The sequence below is a fragment of the Erinaceus europaeus genome, chromosome 9, assembly GCF_950295315.1.
Source record: "Erinaceus europaeus chromosome 9, mEriEur2.1, whole genome shotgun sequence".
Lineage (NCBI taxonomy): Eukaryota > Metazoa > Chordata > Mammalia > Eulipotyphla > Erinaceidae > Erinaceus > Erinaceus europaeus.
Window position 1 is genome coordinate 112753717 of NC_080170.1, and position 19288 is coordinate 112773004.

At 37.9% G+C, this 19288-nt stretch overlaps 1 protein-coding gene across 2 annotated transcripts in view; it reads left to right on the plus strand.

The window, feature by feature from the left end:
• The window catches only part of GABPA (GA binding protein transcription factor subunit alpha), a 27324-nt gene extending 8712 nt beyond the window's left edge, over window positions 1–18612 (plus strand). For both annotated transcript variants that reach the window (XM_007519782.3, XM_060198567.1), the window contains exons 4-10: window positions 2517–2601; window positions 5914–6159; window positions 8064–8258; window positions 8877–8930; window positions 10585–10725; window positions 10942–11134; window positions 15055–18612. In XM_007519782.3, coding sequence (XP_007519844.1) covers window positions 2517–2601; window positions 5914–6159; window positions 8064–8258; window positions 8877–8930; window positions 10585–10725; window positions 10942–11134; window positions 15055–15283 — 1143 coding nt within the window. In that variant the 3' untranslated portion in view covers window positions 15284–18612. The remainder of the gene's footprint in view (window positions 1–2516; window positions 2602–5913; window positions 6160–8063; window positions 8259–8876; window positions 8931–10584; window positions 10726–10941; window positions 11135–15054) is intronic.
• The last annotated feature ends 676 nt before the right edge of the window (window positions 18613–19288 follow it).

The following is a 19288-nucleotide window of genomic DNA, read 5'->3' on the forward strand; positions in this document are numbered from 1 at the left end:
TTCTCTCCCTCTCTCTGTCTTCCCCTCCTCTCTCCATTTCTCTCTGTCCTATCCAACAGCAAGGACATCAATAACAACAACAATAATAACTACAGCAATAAAAAAAGGCAACAAAAGGGAATAAATAAATAAATATTAAAAAATTAAAAAAAAAGAAATTGAAAATAATCCAGTTGTTCAGTAACTACAGAACTAAATTTTATGGGTTTGAATTAGTAAATTAGAATGATGTGGGCATTTTTATACTGGGTGAAAAAAATTGCTGTTCAGTAAATAAGGAAAAGGAAACAAACAAAAACACAAAGATTGCAGCACCTTTAATCCCATCCGTTGTCACATCAGTCTTTGAAATTACACTCCGCCAACGCGGAAATGAACATTGAAAGAGGTTAAATGACTTACCCAGCATGTAGCTACAGAGGGATTAGGAATTTGAACTGAGGTCAGTTCAAATAACTCGTCACTGGACTCACCCAATTGTTCTAGTATGTAAGAAAAAAGGGCAGATGGATTGGATTCCTTTTCTCTCAGCTCAGCAGTGTTGCTTTAAAAAAAAAAAAAAAAAAAAAAGGAAATTTGATTTAGAAGCTACCAGATCATAGATTCTTGGTAAATATTAATTAAATAAATAAAAATAGCCATAATTCATAGAATTCAGTAATCTAGTTCTAAAAGCATGTTGCATTCATCCCTGTTCCCCCTCTTCTCAGTGCAAAACAAACCAGCCTGTGCCCTTTTGGGCTATTCAGAGGCTGTACAAATAAGCAATCATTAGACAGACCGATAAGAGAAAAGCTAAAGAGAGATTCATTGATATGTATGGTTCCAGTCTACATGGGGAGACCCAGTAAAGCTGACTGAGTCACTTGGGTTTTAGTCATAGTTTGAAAACTCTTAGATGATCTAATAATTCTTACCATAACCCTAGCCATAACCCTGAAGTTAACAGTAACTCTAGACCTAAAACTATCACATAACCTTAACTGCTACCGAAACTAGACTCTTAACATTTAACCTAACTTAAAAGGGGTTGGGGGATTAGTGCACTGGGTTAAGTGCACATAGTGAGAAGCCAAAGGACCTGCTCAAGGATCCTCCAGCCCCCAGCTCCCCACCTGCAGAAGGATCGTTTCATTAAGTGGTGAAGCAGGCCTACAGGTGCTTGTCTTTCTCTCCCCCTATCTGTCTTCCCCATCTCTCTCAATTTCTCTCTGTCCTATCCATCATCAACAGCAGCAGCAGCAATGGAAGACAGATGGCCTTCAGGAACAGTGTATTTGTATAGTGCAGGCACCGATCCCCAGCAATAACCCTGGAAGCAAAACAAACAAACAAACAAGAAACTTAGCTAAATTAAAGTTAGAGGAGACTGCCACAGAAAAAGAGATCAAGGGATCCAGGCTTTTCTGTTATTGGGAGGGAGAAATTTACATGTGCATCTTTAAGATACCTTTCGTTACGCCTTCAGGAACCCACCCATGGAATTTGACCAGAGATGTTTTATGGAGACAGATTTTTTATTTTCCCATAAGATCAAATTTTTGTTCTTACTGATTAATATAAATATTTAATTGGAGTCACAATACTTTTATGTTTTTACATAAATGCTGACAAGAGCTGGTGGACCAACAGCTGAGCTGGTCACGCTTCTTTGAAGAGTGTGACCTAAGGTCAAATAGCAAGTGTGAGTTCTGACCTTGTACTTGCTTTTACTGAAGTAGTGTGTTCAGCACAGGTAGTAAGATAACAAGGTCTTTAAACTTATTAATTTTGTGATTAAAGATTTAGTGTTATCCCGATCTTATTTATTTATTTTTGAAAATGAAATTTTCATTACAAACTCGGTTTTGACACACGTCTTACAATGACTTCACTAAACCAGGCTCCCCAGAGCAAATTGTGGAGCTGCAGCAATTTGGGAAAAAAATGCTCCTTTAGTGGGAAAGGTAGACAGCAGATGGTTTTGCAAAAAGACTCCCATACCCGAGGCTCTGAAGTTCCAAGTTCAATCCCCCACATTACCATAAACCAGAGCTGAGCAGTGCTTTGGTCAAAAACAAACAAAAGGGGGCATGGTCCTTTAATAGTATCATTGTCATTATCGTTATACCTAATCTTAAATTTAAGTGTGATATTTTCACAGGAAAAATCACTAGGTTTACATACATTTTCCCTGGTAATTGTGCATGCTTATCCATGGCATCTAAATCTGCATCATATGCAGAATAGACAGTTGGCTTTCAGCATTATTTAAAATCCTAAGCTGGTTTATGGAACTAGAGGGAAAAAGAAAAATCACTGCTTACAGTAAATTTGTTTACATTTTCTTTTTAGCTACTTACTACCTTTGTGGTTAAAATATTTTTAATTGTGGCAAGTGATACGACAGCTTGGAACGCTTAAATGTTGTCCTAGTTGAACTAGTATTTCTCAGTAATAAGTTCTGATTGGCATGTCCATTTATATTGAATTCAATGACTGAACTAAAATAACTTTACTCATTTTACCATGTGTAGCTGGATCCAGAACGAAGTTTGTTTGATCAAGGAGTAAAGACAGATGGAACTGTACAGCTTAGTGTACAGGTAATTTCTTACCAAGGTAAGTTTCTCTTAGTGTGGTGTTTGAAGTTTAGCTTATGTCTTTCTAACATGAAGACTCAATTTTATAATATACAGATGACTGTGGAAATTATTCATATTTGGGGTTTAGTTATTGAAACTGATAGTGTAACATATATCACACTTAACAATAATTGAATCGGGAATATTTTGTTTGGTAAAAATGGGATCACAGAGAATGCTGGAAAAAGAGGTCCCAATTGGTGTTCCAAGGATTGCCATGGAAGTTGTTGTCTTGCCATGATCTAGAAAATGCCAAATCTAAGCCTCTAGCTAACAGTCTGAAAACATATAATCTTTACAGTGGTCCACACTAGTCAAGTCTGCTTGACTTAACTTGTCTTAACTCATTTCCAACTTGAGAGTTCATGCCAATGATTCTAGAGTTTAAGTCATGAAACCCTTGGTTGCAAGGGAAATCTGTCTGGTCTTTATAGGAATAGCACAGAGAGAATATGCAAAGAATGTCAAGTGACCCAACAATACAAATAACAATTCACTAATCTTGTACAGATACATAAATTAGACAGAGAAGAAACTGGTTTGGGTGGATTATATTTGGTTGTTTTTAATCTCTGAACATGTTGTAATGCATACAATTTATGTTTTACAAACCAGTTTTAATTAGAACTATGAAATGGTCGTTACCTAGTGCTTACCTTCATTTCTCCAGGACTGACTGGCTATTGCTGGGAATAGGAAAGAAAATTGATTGGATTTTTCATTTGTTTTTTGGTTTTATTGGGCTTCGCCAATATAAGTTGAAATTTTGTGATTAAAAGACAGTCAGAGAAAGACATCACAGCACCAAAGCCTCTCTGAGTACCATCCAGACCTAAACCTGAGCCGTGAGCGTGACAAAACAAGCACACTACCCAAGTGAGCTATCTTGCAGCCTCTTCTATTTTACTTTTAAAGGCCTCTGGTCACGTCTCAGTCCAAGTGTGTTTAAGAAGAGTTCACATGATAAAATTTGAGTGAAAGTTTAATGAATACATTTTAGGGTAATTTCCCCCCCAAAATAATTTGGATTATTTTTCTCATGTTTAGTTAATCCTTGAACAATCTAAAGATTGTGGCTGCCATCACCCACTTCCACCCTACCCCCAACGTCTGCAGTTGGTTGCATCAGTAAATTCAGAATCCACAGATAGAAAAAAAAATCTGAGCAGTAGTAAACCCACACAGTCCAAAACCATTATTGCTCAAGGGTCAACAGTATATTTGAAAAAGTGACTATTCTTTGTACTGCCAAATGAATGATAGTGTTTTCTTGTAATAATTTTTTTTTATTGCTAAAAGTTTTTTTTTTTAAGTTATTTTCCCAGTTTCAGTTTCACTTTAGAAAGAGTAAGTAGTATATTCCCATCTACACTGATAAGTGCTTTTTAGAAATACAGAGGGTTTTCTTGCTTTGCTTTTTGATTGTTTGCTGGTGATTCACAACTCAAGGCTAATGTTTTCAGATGGAGAGTGACGGGAAGGCGCCACAGTACTGAAGCTTTCCTCACTGTGGTGTGGGCCAGGCTTGAACCTGGTTTGTGCCCATGATAAAACAAGTCTGCTACCTTAGTGAGCTATCTTGTTACCCCCCTCCCCACTCTTTTTCTTCTCTCCTTCCATCCTTCTCTTTCTCTCTTTTAAATTTTATTAGAGACTTCATGTTGATTTACAACATGATAAGATAATGGGTATAATTCTGTACCCTTCCCACTACCGGAGTTCTGTATCTCCATTCCTTCTATTGGGAGCTGCAGTGATTCTCCCAAGGTTGCAGATAGGAGCTGACTGTTATTTCTATCACTGTCTGTCTATATTTACATATATTTGCCCCTCTTTTCTCCCCTATGGTCTTGGTCTCTCTTCTTTTCCAAGTCATACCCACACCTTTTACTGAGTGTCCTTTTTCTTCTCTCTTTGGATCTTAATGGACTTGGAGTTCAGAGCCCTCTGGTTATCTTCCACTAACATTTCTCCCCTTCTGGGAGTATGGACCAAAATTTTTTTGGAATGCAGAATGGAGTTCTGGCTTCTATATTTGCTTCTCCACTGGACATGGGCCATGGCAGGTTGACTGTTTCTAAATCTTTACCTAGTGGTGGAGAGCTCTGGAGAGGTGAGATTCTCGGACACATTGGTGAGGTTGTCTGTACAGGGAAGCCAGGGTGGAATCATGATAGCTTCTGCAACTTGTTAGCTGAAAGGCAGTAAGATTTAAAGCCAGGCAACATATTTATTTAATAAACAGGAACCTTGGGCTGGGTGGTGGCGCACCTGGTTGAGTGCACATATCACAATGTGCAAGGACCTATTTGCAGGGGGAAAGCTTTGTGGGTGTTACAGGCCGGTCTCTCTCTCCTCTCTCTCTCTCTCTCTCTCTCTCTCTCTCTCTCCCCCCTCCCTCCCTCCCTCCCTCCCCCCCTTTCTGTCATCCTCTTCCCTCTCGATTTCTGTCTATCTAGTAGATAAATAAAGATAGGAATAAAAAATAAAATGAGAGTCAGAAAGTTGGAAAGCAGCAGATGAGAATAGGGATCTTAGAGTGGGAAGGAGCTAAGAAGTCTTATTTTAGATTTGCTTCTAGGGGCTCATAACTTTAATAGTTTTTGCTTGAGTTTGATAGCTAATGTGGATGGAGGTGGATAGAATACTGTCTGGGAAGATAGTGTCAGAGTTGAGAATAGAACTAGTAGAAAGTTGGATTAGGGCAAAGAATAGTTCCCAAACTTGAAGCAAATATCCATGAATTAAATTACTGTATACTCCCATCAGCCTCACCCAGGGCCCACCTATATTCATACTTTGCACAGGAGCCTGTGTAACCTCTGGGTCCCTGTCAGTCTGAACTTGCTGTCCTTGGTCACAGCTGGGAATATTCCAGACAGCACTGATTTCTGGTCCAGTTTTCCTTTAGTGGCAGGACAGGATGACCTAACCTTCCCTCAGAGACTGGGCAGTCCCTACCGTTGCTGCTCTACAGTGAGGGCCAGGTCCTGGGAACGCCCACAAGAGGGCTTATGATGGCATTCCTTAAGGAAGTGACCAATGATGGAGAGAGGGATCTTTTAGAGGTCTGGGCCCATCATATCTGTGTGGGAATCCAAGGATTCCCTAACCAGGGCCCAAGATGATGACTCCTCCCTTTCTTTGTCTCACTCTCTCTTCCTTTCTGTCAATTTTTTTTTTTCCTTTAAGTGTAGCTTTGCCATTGGAAAACAAAAACAAAATGATGTTTTGGTTTTTAGTGACTTTTGTTTTCATTTAGATTAACTTTTCTTTATTCATTGTGAAGGAATCGAACCCAAACTAAACATCCTTGAAATTGTTAAACCTGCGGAAACAGTTGAAGTAGTTATTGATCCCGATGCCCACCATGCTGAAGCAGAAGCACATCTTGTTGAGGAAGCTCAAGTGATAACCCTCGATGGCACAAAACACATCACAACCATTTCAGATGAGACCTCAGAACAAGTGACAAGATGGGCTGCTGCCCTGGAAGGTTATAGGAAAGAGCAAGAACGCCTCGGGATACCTTATGGTAATAAAACACATCCCCGCAAGTCAGAGAGCATTGCGTGTTAGGATAATAAGAATCAAACTTAACATAGATAGCGTCAGAGCAGCTTGTAAACTATTTTAAATATAGAAATTTTAGGAAGAATATTGACCTTGTATATTTGGAGGTGAGGCAAGGAGGAAACTGTAATACACATGATAGACAGCGAAACTATTGGGCAGAGGACACTCCGATTTATAGGGTAATATGTCACCAGTGAGAAGATTCAGCAACGGGAGTTTTTCTATAGCGTTATAGAGCTGTTTTTTGTTAACACATTTGACTGCTGGGAAATGATGAATGTGATACACAACTCTGGTGAGTGCAACATGGAGTTAACGCTTCTGTATCTTAGAGAATCTTATAAACCACTATGAAATCACTAGTAACACATTTTTTTATGAAGAAAAGAAAATGTGATGGGGGTAAGGTGGTACATATTGTAAATAGAGACTGACTGAAGACAAACCAGGAATATATCATTGTAGTTAGCTGGGAGGAGGTAACTACTTCCAGTTCAGTCTAGTTGAGCTGATTCCTGTGAGACATTGAAAGAAAGCAGTGATAGGACTAAGCTGCTGATAATATGAGACGCAGGAAATTAAAGTATTCATCTAACTCCTCAAGCTTAGGTGACAAGAGCAATAATATTAATAATTGGTTCCTTTTTGCTTGTGTGTTTTTTTGTTGTTTGTTTGTTTGTTTTTAACCACTGATCAGTTCTGGCATATAGTAGTGTGGAGGATTGAAACTGGGACTTTGGAGCCTCAGGCATGAGAGTCTCTTTGCATAACCATTATACTGTCTTCTCCCGCCCAGTGATTGGTTATAGTTTCATTGCATATTTCCTGAACTGCATGTGCTAGGCACCATGTAAAATGCAAGACTTTGAGTGATACACAAGAAAGACGGTATATGCCTTCAGAAACACAGTGGGAATGTAGCAAATTATGGTACTGGAAAGATTTTTCAGGTTAAAGTATTGAATATTAATAGGACTGTATAATTAAAAGTAGCCAGAAAGCAGTTTCACCTGATTTTTTCTGAAGACAAAGATAATGGCTGGGATTTAGTCTATTTGAATGTGCACTGGAGATAAAGCAGATGCAGTCTCTGGGGTAGAGAGCTACAGCGAAATAGAATGCTGGTTCCTGGACCTTGTCAGCATGTAAGGCTGAGTAAAAGAGAGGGAGTTACTAACTGGAGAGAGATTTAAGAACTGTGTTTAGTGTCACTCAAACTGAATTTTAGATGGTCAAGTCCCAATGTTGCTGAAAAAAATTTTCAATGTAAACTAATACGGACAGTTTGATCAGGCCCATTTATAAATTTAGGTGAAAGTAGGTAGAATTGAAGAGACCAGCTGAATGATAAGAAACAGACAGAGAAATGGAGAGAATTGAATGTTAGCATTGCAAAAGGTCAGTGGGAGGAGTGCTGAGGGATTAAGTGGTATTGAAAGATTCCAGAGTTTATTGTGACCCAACTGGTATTTAGATAAAATCATAGATGGCAATGAAATAGTATTATTATTATTTTTTTCACTTAGATTGTTTTCTTTGTTCTCTTCAGCGTAATCACAATTTTATGCTTTCATTTGACTCACTAGAGAACAGTTTTGCAATTTGCTTTTCTTGGTACAATTATAGACTAACATGTAAAAATGACTCTTATCAAAGAAAAAAGGTATTAAAGAGTGTAAAAGGGACTAACGAGAAACTCACAAAAATCTTTTTATTCTATATAATTATTTTACTTCATTGGTGTGTGTGTGTGGGAGGCTCAATTTTAGCTATGTATATATGTTCATTGGTAAGCTAACAGTGAATTTACATGATATCTAAATGGTACTAGGCTCATTGCGTTTTTGTTTTATTGACTTTCAGATCCTATACAGTGGTCCACAGACCAAGTCCTGCATTGGGTGGTGTGGGTAATGAAGGAATTTAGTATGACTGATATAGACCTCACCACGCTCAACATTTCAGGCCGAGAGTTATGTAGTCTCAACCAAGAAGATTTTTTTCAGCGGGTCCCTCGAGGAGAAATTCTTTGGAGTCATCTGGAACTTCTTCGAAAATGTATGAAATTGGAGTGATTATTTTGTTTTGCAATCTAAGTTTAATTTTGTTTCTTTATAGCTTCCATTTTATGTTGATTGTTGACCGATTATAACATCTACTAAACTGTAGGACTGTACTGAGAACTTGATGTGCATACACTTGATTTCATTTTATCTCTTTAAAAATAAAGATTAAATATAATCTTGTATACTTACTAGATAGGAAACTGAGACTTAGAAAGTCACTCAGAGTGACAGCCAGGGTTCAAACTAGGCTGCTAACAATAGGACCTGAGTTGTAGTCATTGACTTCTTTTTCCATAAGTCAGTTCCATGTTTTATCTAGATGTTTGCACTTAGAAAACCTTTCAGCTTCTCTGAATAGTTTCTCTGAACAGTAGTAAAAGTTGGAATCTTTCTTAAAATGTGTTTCCCTTGTAAAGTGACTGTAATCTATTTTTAGATTATTAAGTCTAAATTTAGTTGATTGATGTCTAACTCTTTTATTTGATCGGCTAGTTGGATTTGCTTTTGTATAGTTAACTTCAGATGATTGTGTGTATTAAGTTGTTTTTATTGGATTAGGGCTTGCATTTCGGGTTTTAAATGGAAACAAACTTTTATGTGTGTTCTTCAGATGTGTTGGCAAGCCAAGAACAGCAGATGAATGAGATAGTTACAATTGATCAACGTGAGTATTCATAATCATTATATGTGGCCCATTTATCAATAAGAAACGTTTTCTGAAGGGGCAGGGGCGATAACATGATGGTTATGCAAAAAGGGTCCAAAAATCCCAGATTCAGTCCCATGTCCCACCATATGCCGGAGCTGAGCAGTGCTCTTTACTCTCTCATGAAAATAAATAAAATATATTTTTTAAAAAAGAAATATTTTCTGAACCATGGAAGATAGCTTGCCAAATAGGGTGCACGCTTTACTATGTGAAAGGACCCTCATTTGAGCCTTACGTCACTCCATGGAAAAACCGTGCAAAATAGAAGTTGGAACACTGGGATGGTGCTATCTCTACACCTCTCACTGTGTCCCTTTCTCCATCTCTGCTCCTCATCTTGTATCTGAAACTTAAAATAAGAACATCCACCAGGAGTAGTGGAGTCATGCAGTCAAGCCCTAGTTGGGATGAATGAAGGAAATACTTCCTTTGTTTGGTACACAATGTAACAAAAAAAAAAGTGATTTAAAAAATTTCATGAAGGAGTAGAGGAGGATAGCATAATGGTTATACAAAGAGGCTTTCATGTCTGGGACTACAAAGTTCCAGGTTCAATCCTTGCAACACCATAGGCCAGAGCTGAGCAATACTCTGGTAAAAATAAATGAATGAATGAATGAATGAATGAATGAAATTTCATCAAGTATTTTTTATATATGAAGAAATAAAGTTTTATATGTCAAATTTGCCAGTTGTGGATCCCATTTTTAATTATTGTCCTAAATTCAGGGTTTATTATGTTATACTTATTTTATATTTTTACCAGTTCTGTAGCCATAAATAAACTATAATGTTGTTCTTGGTACATGTTTAAAACTAGGTAAAAATGGAAGGAAGTGGAAGATTCTCAAAGATTGCTACCCATTCAATCTTAGTAGATAGTCGCAGAGCTTCTTCAAGTGGTGTGATGGGAACCTGGCAGTGCCTTGACCTGGTTAAGCACTCACATTACAGTGTGAGGACTCAGGTTCAATCCCTGGTCCTCACCTGCAGCGGGGAAAGCTTCATGAATGGTGGAACAGGGCTGCAGGTGTCTCTCTGTCTCTTTCCCTATTTCCTCTTCCCTTCTCAATTTCTCTCCATCTCTCTACCCAATAACAAATAATAAAATAATTAAAAGAAAAAGTGGTATGATTTTTACTTTCTTACTAAGTATAGTGGTATTTAGATTTTCATTTCTTCATATTTTCTACAATATTTGACGAACGATTTTTTATGAACAAGTATTTGTAAAAAATAATTGTTGTTGAGTCTTCCAGTCCCTACCTACAAGAGGAAAGCTTCACAAGAAACAAAGCTTCAGGTGTCTCTCTCTCCCTTCTGATTTCTCTGTCTCTATGCAATAAATAGTAAAGTTTTTTTTAAAGTTTTAACTCCATCTAATGTACATGCAACACCAAAGTAATCAATCTAATGTAAGGATACCCTGATGCATCTACATTATGTCACCAGAATTTATTTTTATGACTTTGTTCAAAATTGCTGTGGTTTTGAAATTAGACCTTTTGTTGGAATACTGTTTAGGGCTATTAGACTCATTACATTTTATCAGTTTTCACTAGTTGTATTAGAAAAATAAACCTTCCTCCCCCCCCCTTTTTTTTTCCAGCTGTGCAAATTATTCCAGCATCAGTACAATCTGCTGCACCAACCACAATTAAAGTCATCAATGGTAGTGCTAAGGCCGCCAAAGTACAAAGAGCTCCAAGGATTTCTGGGGAAGATAGAAGTTCACCTGGAAATAGAACAGGTCTTTTTCATTGTTTTTTATAAAATATGCCAAATTATGTGTTTTTATTTCACTGTATGAAACTGGGGATGTGGACTATCTACTTAAACAGCATCTATGTAAAAATGTGTTTGGCCCAACTGGAAAAAGACCCAGAAACCCTGTTAGCTGACCTTTTTAAACCCTTCTGTCACTCCTTAGCATTGTAGTCAACACTGGTCCTTCTTGTCCATTTAGGAAACAATGGCCAAATCCAGCTTTGGCAGTTTTTGTTAGAACTTCTTACTGATAAGGATGCTCGAGACTGCATTTCTTGGGTTGGTGATGAAGGCGAATTTAAACTCAATCAGCCGGAACTGGTGGCACAGAAATGGGGACAACGGAAAAATAAGCCTACAATGAACTATGAGAAGCTCAGTCGCGCGTTGAGGTAAGTAAGCACTTACTACTTATTTTTTCCCCCTGTTAACCCTTTCTCTAAGATGACTTTTATTCAGGTATAAACACTATTATATAATAATGTTAAAATAGTTGCTCCTGTGATGCTTGGCTTACATTTAAAACTACAATTTCAGGTTATCGTTTATCTGATTCAGAAGCATAGTATCAGTGTGCTTAATGTGAAGGTGTTTCATCTTTGTGTCTTGGCACTTGCTCTACCAGCAGGGTATTTGCCTGACTGAGCATGACTGCCAGAGTCGGTGCCCTGGCACCGAGTGGCAGGGAGCATCTCGAGCTCTTGGGAAGCTCCACTGATGGTAGAGGGTCTAGCTCTCTGTTCAAAAAGGGTTTTTATTAAAGGACAAAAAAAATGACAATGCTTGAGATTCTCTTGCTAACCCACCCCCCCATCCAAAAGAGGATAAAGATGCTGCTGTTTGCATGGCTGAATTGCGTGTAAATTGTAGCAAGTTTGAAATACTGTCCATTTTGAGAAGTAGATGCAAAATGTTGACCCATTTCTCCCGTTTTCCTCCTACAGTGTGGCTGATCTGTCTAACCTTTTTAAAATTTCTTTATTGAGGAATTAATGGTTTACAGTCCACAATAAAATAAAAGGGACTGGGTGGTGGTGTGCTTGGTTGAGTGCACGTTACAATGCTCAAGGACCCTGGTTGGAGCCCCTTCAAGGGGACAGCTTTGCGAGTGGTGCAGCAGGGCTGCAGGTATCTCTCTGTCTCTTTTCCTCTCTCCCACCCCCCCACTCCCTTCCCTCTTGAGTTCTGACTGACTCTATCTAATAAAGATTTAAAGAAAAAATAAAATAAAATACAGTAGTTTGTACATGTATAACATTTCTCAGTTTTCCACATAACAGTTCAAACCCCACTAAGTCCTTCTTTATCTTCAAGGACCTGAACCCTCCCCACACCCCACGCCACCCCAGAATCTTTTTTACTTTGGTGCAATATACCTGTCTAACTTTTATATTGATTGATTGAGGTGGGATAAAATTATTTGTAATTTGCCATATGTAGTGAGACTTTTTCCCAGGAATTTTAAACTTTATTCAGGAAAATTCAGAACACACAGATGTTGGGAGTACACATGGGCTGTGTGTGTAAGAGAGAAAGAGGTGGGGGCACGGACACGTAACAGCTGTTTACTCACATGTTGATGGTCCCATGCTTGGCAGAGAGAGATTTTTTTGACATACCCAGTTACCTTCTGAAATTATACTTTCTGCAGTGAAGGCAACTTAATATGCACATTTAAGTATATGAGAAGTAGGATATGTAGTAATATGGAATTAGGCCATTTTCTTGGAAGACTGAATGTACTAAAAATTATTTTGCGGTTAACTTCTGTTTCTTAGTAATATGCTGTTATTGCTGGTTGATGTTCCACTCGAATGTTGTTTTTGAATTTTCACAATACAAAACTGATTAAACTTTTCATCATTATACAAGCACACCATTCCCATCTCCTTATCCCAATACAGCTATCTGTATTTCCAATATATGCAAGTACTGGTTAGATCAGTATTCATTGCTACATGATTATGGTCATCTAAATATTATCACATATTTTATCTTGGTTACTTTTCAGAATAACTGGTTTTTTTAAAGATTTATTTTATTGACTACATATGAGAGAGTTTGGGGTGAAATAGAAAGAAGCCAGGGCATCTCAAAGTTAGGGATTGAGCCAGGGGCCTCAGACGTGCAAGCCCAGCCACGCTGTACTAGTTAAATCATTCCTTCATTTCAGAAGTCATTCTTGACACTTGAAGTGATTGTGTGCATATGTAGAGTCCCTCAAAACTATACCTTACTGAGAAAGGGAACGACTGCACTTTTGAGGTTTTGGAATTAGGAAGAGCTAACATAATTTGCTGCATTTAGGTTAGCCTTTCTAGTAATGAATTTAATTAAATTGTGTACCTTTTATAATAAAATCATCCAGAATTTTAACCTATTATACTGCTGGCAGATTGACAAGTGACTGTTCCTTTTGTTAGTGCTCTTCATCAAATGAAATTTTAGAATAGTCTGCCAACCCAGAGAAATCTCCACAACTTTTTTTTCTCCACCTGTTGTTGGGACCATGTAGTGCATAGGGACAGATAAAGGTTCCAGAGGGAGTGGAAATCCATCGCCATTTCCATTTCTGCAGAAAGCAGCAATGAGAAACAAGAGCGCTTTCCCAAGTATACCTCTAACGGCCTACTTTTTTTTTTTCTTCTTCCCTCCCTCTGTCTCTTGTAGCCTTTTTTGAGACTCCCTAATAGGGCTGGAGAATTTCTGTGAAGGTAATAAAGGTGACTTGTATAGCCCATAATAATAGGTTTTGTGTAAGACAGAAAAGAGGACCAGCAAGCCAGTTCACCTGTTTTGTCATGTGCACGGACCAGGTTCAGAGCCAACCTCTGCCACACTGAAGGAAACTTAGAGGCTCTAACGCCTTTCCCTCTCTTCCTGCTTCTGTATCTGAACAGAATGGTATTGGAGCAGTGAAACCCTGGTGCTCACCAAAAAGTAGAAGAGAAGTAAGAGACCCAGCAGCTCAAGAATACGACTACTAGAAGTAGACTTAGTCTCTCGCTGTTCTTCTTTTTATTTGAAAGGATAGAAATTGAGGGGGGAGAGGGAAAGAAAGAAACACGCCCCTGCAGTCCTGCTCCGCTGCTTGTGAAGCTTCCCTCACAGGTGGGGACGTGTGCGCCCGGCCATATGGACCAGCACCCAGCCCCATGGTAGATGGTGTTTACTAGCAAACTTGTGCTTTATAGAGGGCTCTGTGCCACGGTTGTGAAGTAAGCATTTTACAAAGCCGCTCCTTTTAATCTTCAGCCACCCTGGGGTATGTACTGTTTCAACCTCATTTTTTAAAAAACATTTATGTATTTATTCCCTTTGTTGCCCTTGTTGTTTTATTGTTGTAGTTATTATTGATGTCGTCGTTGTTGGCTAGGACAGAGAGAAATGGAGAGAGGAGGAGAAGATGGGGGAGAGAAAGATAGACCTGCTTCACCGCTTGTGAGGTGACAATTGACAAGACCATAGGATGAGAGGGGTGCAATTACACACATTTCCCACCATCAGAGTTCCCCATGCCATCCCCTCCATTGGAAGGTTCCCTATTCTTTACCTCTCGGGGGGCATGGACTCAGGGTCATTATGGGGCGCAGAAGGTGGAAGGTCTGGCTTCTGTAATTGCTTCTCTGCTGGACATGGGCGTTGGCAGGTAGATCTATATTCCCAGCCTATTTCTGTCTTTCCCTACTGGGGCAGGGCTCTGGAGAGGTGGGGTTCCAGGACATGTTGGTGAGGTCGTCTGCCCAGGGAAGTTAGGTTGGGGTCATGGTAACTCCTGCAACTTGGTGGCTGAAAAGCATTAAGATATCTTTTCTCTCTCTCTCTCTCTCTCTCTCTCTCTCTCTCTCTCTTTTAAACTTTTATTTCAAAAATTAGTGCTTAGGGCTAGCAAAATAGCTCACCTGAGATGGTATATCATTGTTGATATGTATGGGACTGGGTTTGAGCCTACCCCCCTACCCCCACAGCACTAGAGGAAGGAAACTTCAGTGCTGTGGCATCTTTCCCTCTCTTTCTTTCTGTATTTCCCTCCCCAGCAACAACAAGAAGTCAGTGTTTATTGTAATTGTCAGGAATATTTTGAAATTTTAGTATATATAAGATTTGGGCTGTTCAGCATTGGCGTATTAGTAAATAATTTGAAGTTTCTTTGTATAATAATATTTCTATGGGACTTTAATCTTAATTGCTATTTTGGCAGATGCAAGACACTGTCAGCCTTCTGCTTATGGAATAATCTAATATTTCAGGAATTCAAAATCTTTCTGTTTGTGTAATATAGTTCTAATGTGTGTGTGTTTCTTTTTTAAAGGTATTATTATGATGGGGACATGATTTGTAAAGTTCAAGGCAAGAGGTTTGTCTACAAGTTTGTCTGTGATTTGAAGACTCTTATTGGCTACAGTGCTGCAGAGTTGAACCGCTTGGTCACAGAATGTGAACAGAAGAAACGGGCAAAAATGCAGCTCCACGGAATTGCCCAGCCAGTCACAGCAGTTGCCCTGGCTACTGCTTCTCTGCAAGCAGAAAAGGATAATTGAACTCTGGACCTTTTGGGAGTTAGGAGTCTTTCTTAAACATCAGAGCAAGTATTGCTCTACTCTTTATTACTAAATTTGAATCTTTTATTTCTAGACTGTACAATCGGATGCATGATTTTTTTATAAATATTTCTTACTCTTGTGAATTTGGATCTTTTTACTTTGAGTATATATTTTAGAATATGTGCTGTTAAAGGAGTACCACAATGCCTTCAGCGTGAAGGCAGGTTAATTGTGGGATAGTTTGTTAAGTCAGAAAAGCTAAACTGGTCAGTATTAATGTCTAGCCCTACCAAAAATAGCCAGTAGCATCTGAGGATGAAAAATAAATGAAGTGTCTCCAGAAAAGAGTCTGGCTTAGTTAGCTATTTTTGAAAATTTAACTTTCCCCCCTCTCTGCTGCTTTAGATGCTGCTTCTCATAGAACCAGAAAAATGGAATTTTTCACAGCTAAAGCATGTGTGCCTGTCTCATCTAATCAAGCAGAGCTAAAATATTCATAGAAAATAAAATGATAATATTAATTGCTGAACTAAGAGTATCAAGTTATTAAAGTAATTTATATGTTTGCAAGCAAGGCCAATAAGGAGTTGAATGGCAGGAAAACAGTGCTGAAGAGGGAGATCCGGGTTTAAATTCAGCTTAGTATAAGCCTAGCTTAAGGATTTTTCTGTATAAACTTCCTCATAATGTCAGACCAAGTATTTAAATTATTTTAAGAGAAGCATTTAATAAACCAGCTATTAGAAAAATTCTGAATTGATCTCTGTTTTTCCTATCAGAGATTTAAAAAAAAAAGATATATATATACCTCGAGCTAGAAAATAAAGGTTTAGTTTGGTTTGATATGGCTGCTTTTATTTTTTTTCTCTTTTAGTATACCTTATAATACCTTCTAGTGCTGGACTATTATTCAAAGCATTGGGTTTCTGTTAAAAGAAAGACCTTAAATCAGTCAGAAATAGTTTACTTTTCGAGATGTTAGAAAGTCACTTCCAAGTATTTCTAAAAAGAACATTTCGACCTCCAGTAAAGACAGTCTCCTAACACTTTTGCACTTATTTATTTTCCTTTTGAATATTATATGTGTGTGTGAGTGTCAATACTGTACACATGTCTAACTGACCATTGCTTACACACACACACACACACACACACACACACACACACACACACACACACACACACACACACACGGGGACATGATACTCAAAAGGAAAAATATTTCAAAAAGTTCTTAATTCCTATGAATATGAAACTCTTTTCTTACCACAAGCAAACACTAAACAAAAATGGCTAGAAAGCTCTTGCTTGATTGCTTATTTACTTTATCCTTCTTTGTTTTTTCCTCGTTTAAGGTATTATGTACAAATTATGATTTGAGATACTGGCAAATAACTTCTGATTCTCTTGTAGCAAGAGATGGGTTCTCTCAAATACTCGTGCACATTCTTTCTCTTACCTCCTTTAAATCCATCCACCTCCCAAAACAGCTTTATAAGAGCTCAGTTAATACTTTTTACCAAATACAAGAAAAGGCCATTGTCATACAGTCTACATTGTAAGATTGGCAGTTGGTGCTATGATACTAAATAGTGGTTTGGAATGAACCAGAAAAGTTAGAGAACTTAGGAACAGGGAGAGAGGAGGCAACTAAGCATTCCTTTCTTAGTAACCTCAGATCTTAATCTTAAGTGCTTTGTTATAGGATTACTATGTTTCATATCAGTTCATTTATATATATTAAGTTCTTTAAGACCCTGTAGTAGATATCTAAAAATAATAAAGTTTACAAATTCAATTTTTACTTTTTATAAATAAAATTAACTAGTAGTATAATTTGGGTGTTGTGATTGCAAGAATATCTGAGTAGGAGAGCAATATGAAGTAATATGTAGAAATTCTGCTTTAGATAGTTGAGAACATGTTTGCACCATCCACTTAATGGCCTGGAAGGTTAATAAGTTAGTTACAGCTTTTGAAAATAGATATTCTCTTCAGGTATATTATCAAGTGCTTAAAATCTTACAGTTAGATTTAAAATTGTTTGGAGGGGACACTGTTAAAAGTTTTAGCCAAGGTAACAGATTTTGCGTGTGTGCGTGCATGCGTGCGTACGTATGGTGTGTGTGTGTGTGTGTGTGTGTGTGTAGAAAGAACACACATTACAGATTTCTAGTAAAGAGCTGTTACTACTCCCCCCCCCATTCTTTGGATATTTATAAACAACTTCAGTCTTTTTTGTTTTTATCCCTCATTATAATTTGATCAGATTTGTTCTGGTTTAAGTAATGGATTTTCTATAAGGGAAATGCTATTTTCAGAAAAAGATAAAACTCTTGGTCATCTTTGTACCTTATATAAGAATAAGATTTTTGACTTTTGTTTTAAAACTCATTTCCTATCTGAGATTCTCATTGAATCTGCATTGGTATATATCATGCTAGCCTGACGTTTGGAAATGTGTATTAGAATTAGAAAATTAAACACGTTGGGCCGAATAACTGTGTGGTTCATCTTCCCATGAATCAGCTCTTCACATTCATTTCTGTGTCAATCCATGTCGATTAAGAAGTTACCCATTTTGGGGAGTCGGGGAGTAGCGCAGCAGGTTAAGTGCAGGTGGCGCAAAGCACAAGGACCGGCATAAGGATCCCGGTTCCCGGTTCAAGCCCTGGCTCCCCACCTGCAAGGGAGTCGCTTCACAGGCGGTGAAGCAGATCTGCAGGTGTCTGTCTTCCTCTCCCTCTCTCTGTCTTCCCCTCCACTCTCCATTTCTCTCTGTCCTATCTAACAACAATGACATCAATAACAACAATAATAATAACTACAATAACAATAAAATAAAAGAAGTAGCCCATTTTTCTCCCCTGATTCATGGTGAAACCCAAGTCTGACATTTCTTTAACATGTTGTTCTTTGAAATATTTTTGGTGAGGTCTGCCATCTTCACATATTTCATGCTACTGCCTTTTAAAAAGAATTAGTGTATCTTTGAAATAGCACAAAAATTCATAATTGTAAGCCAACTTGTAACTACATGTCTTCAGATCTAGAGGGTGTAAAAATATTGATATTTCAGTGATATTTCACTTGCTGCCAGAAAAAAATCTGTCTTTTGTAAAAGGGAGAAGGAATTTTGCATACATTTTTACTCTTTAAATAAAGACACATATACTGTCATAGTAACAATTAATGTATTTCTTTGTGGTTTTTATTTTTTTGTAATTTTACATAAAACAATTATTTTCTATTTTTACTCAGATAAAAGTATTTGTGCATAAAATGTAAAAATAATAGTAAAATGAGAATAAAACTATTATACAGTTTCTGTGTTTTTAGAAGTTGTTTCTTCCTACTCACAAATAGTGTCAAATTACTGGGGGAATTTGGTTGGATATATGACAGCTCATATATCAGTCTGGGAATCGTGATTGCACCAAATCAACATTATTAGGTGGTAGAACTTAGTGTCCTGAAGGAAAATAATGAAGTCTTAACTCACAAGTCTTATCCAGAGGAAATGTGAGATTGAGCATGTGCCAAAAGACATGCTAGTGGCTGTTAAATTAGAAGATTGTGACATGTGCTTTTGCTTATGGCAAGCTATTCTTGTTTGATCGTGCTTAAAGAATTAAGCTTTACATTGTTTTACAATTATCTCCAAAGACACTGACTTCTCTTGTATATGAATTTGAAGTTTAACTTTCAAGCCACTAAGCAAATGTTGCCAAAAAAATTTTTTTTTAATAATTTACTACTGATTTAGAGCATTACTTTGAAATTTGGTAAAGTACCTCTTTGATTACCCACTTTTGATGCAAACTTGAATGAATTAAGGAACGAGTTGGGGCTGGGTGGTGGCCACCTGGTTAAGCGCACATAGTAGTGAGCCCAAAGACCCACATAAAGATCTGGGTTCAAGTCCCCACTCCCCACCTGCAGGGGGACGCTTCACAAGAGATGAAGGAGGTCTGCAGGTGTCTTTCTCTCCTTATCTGGCCC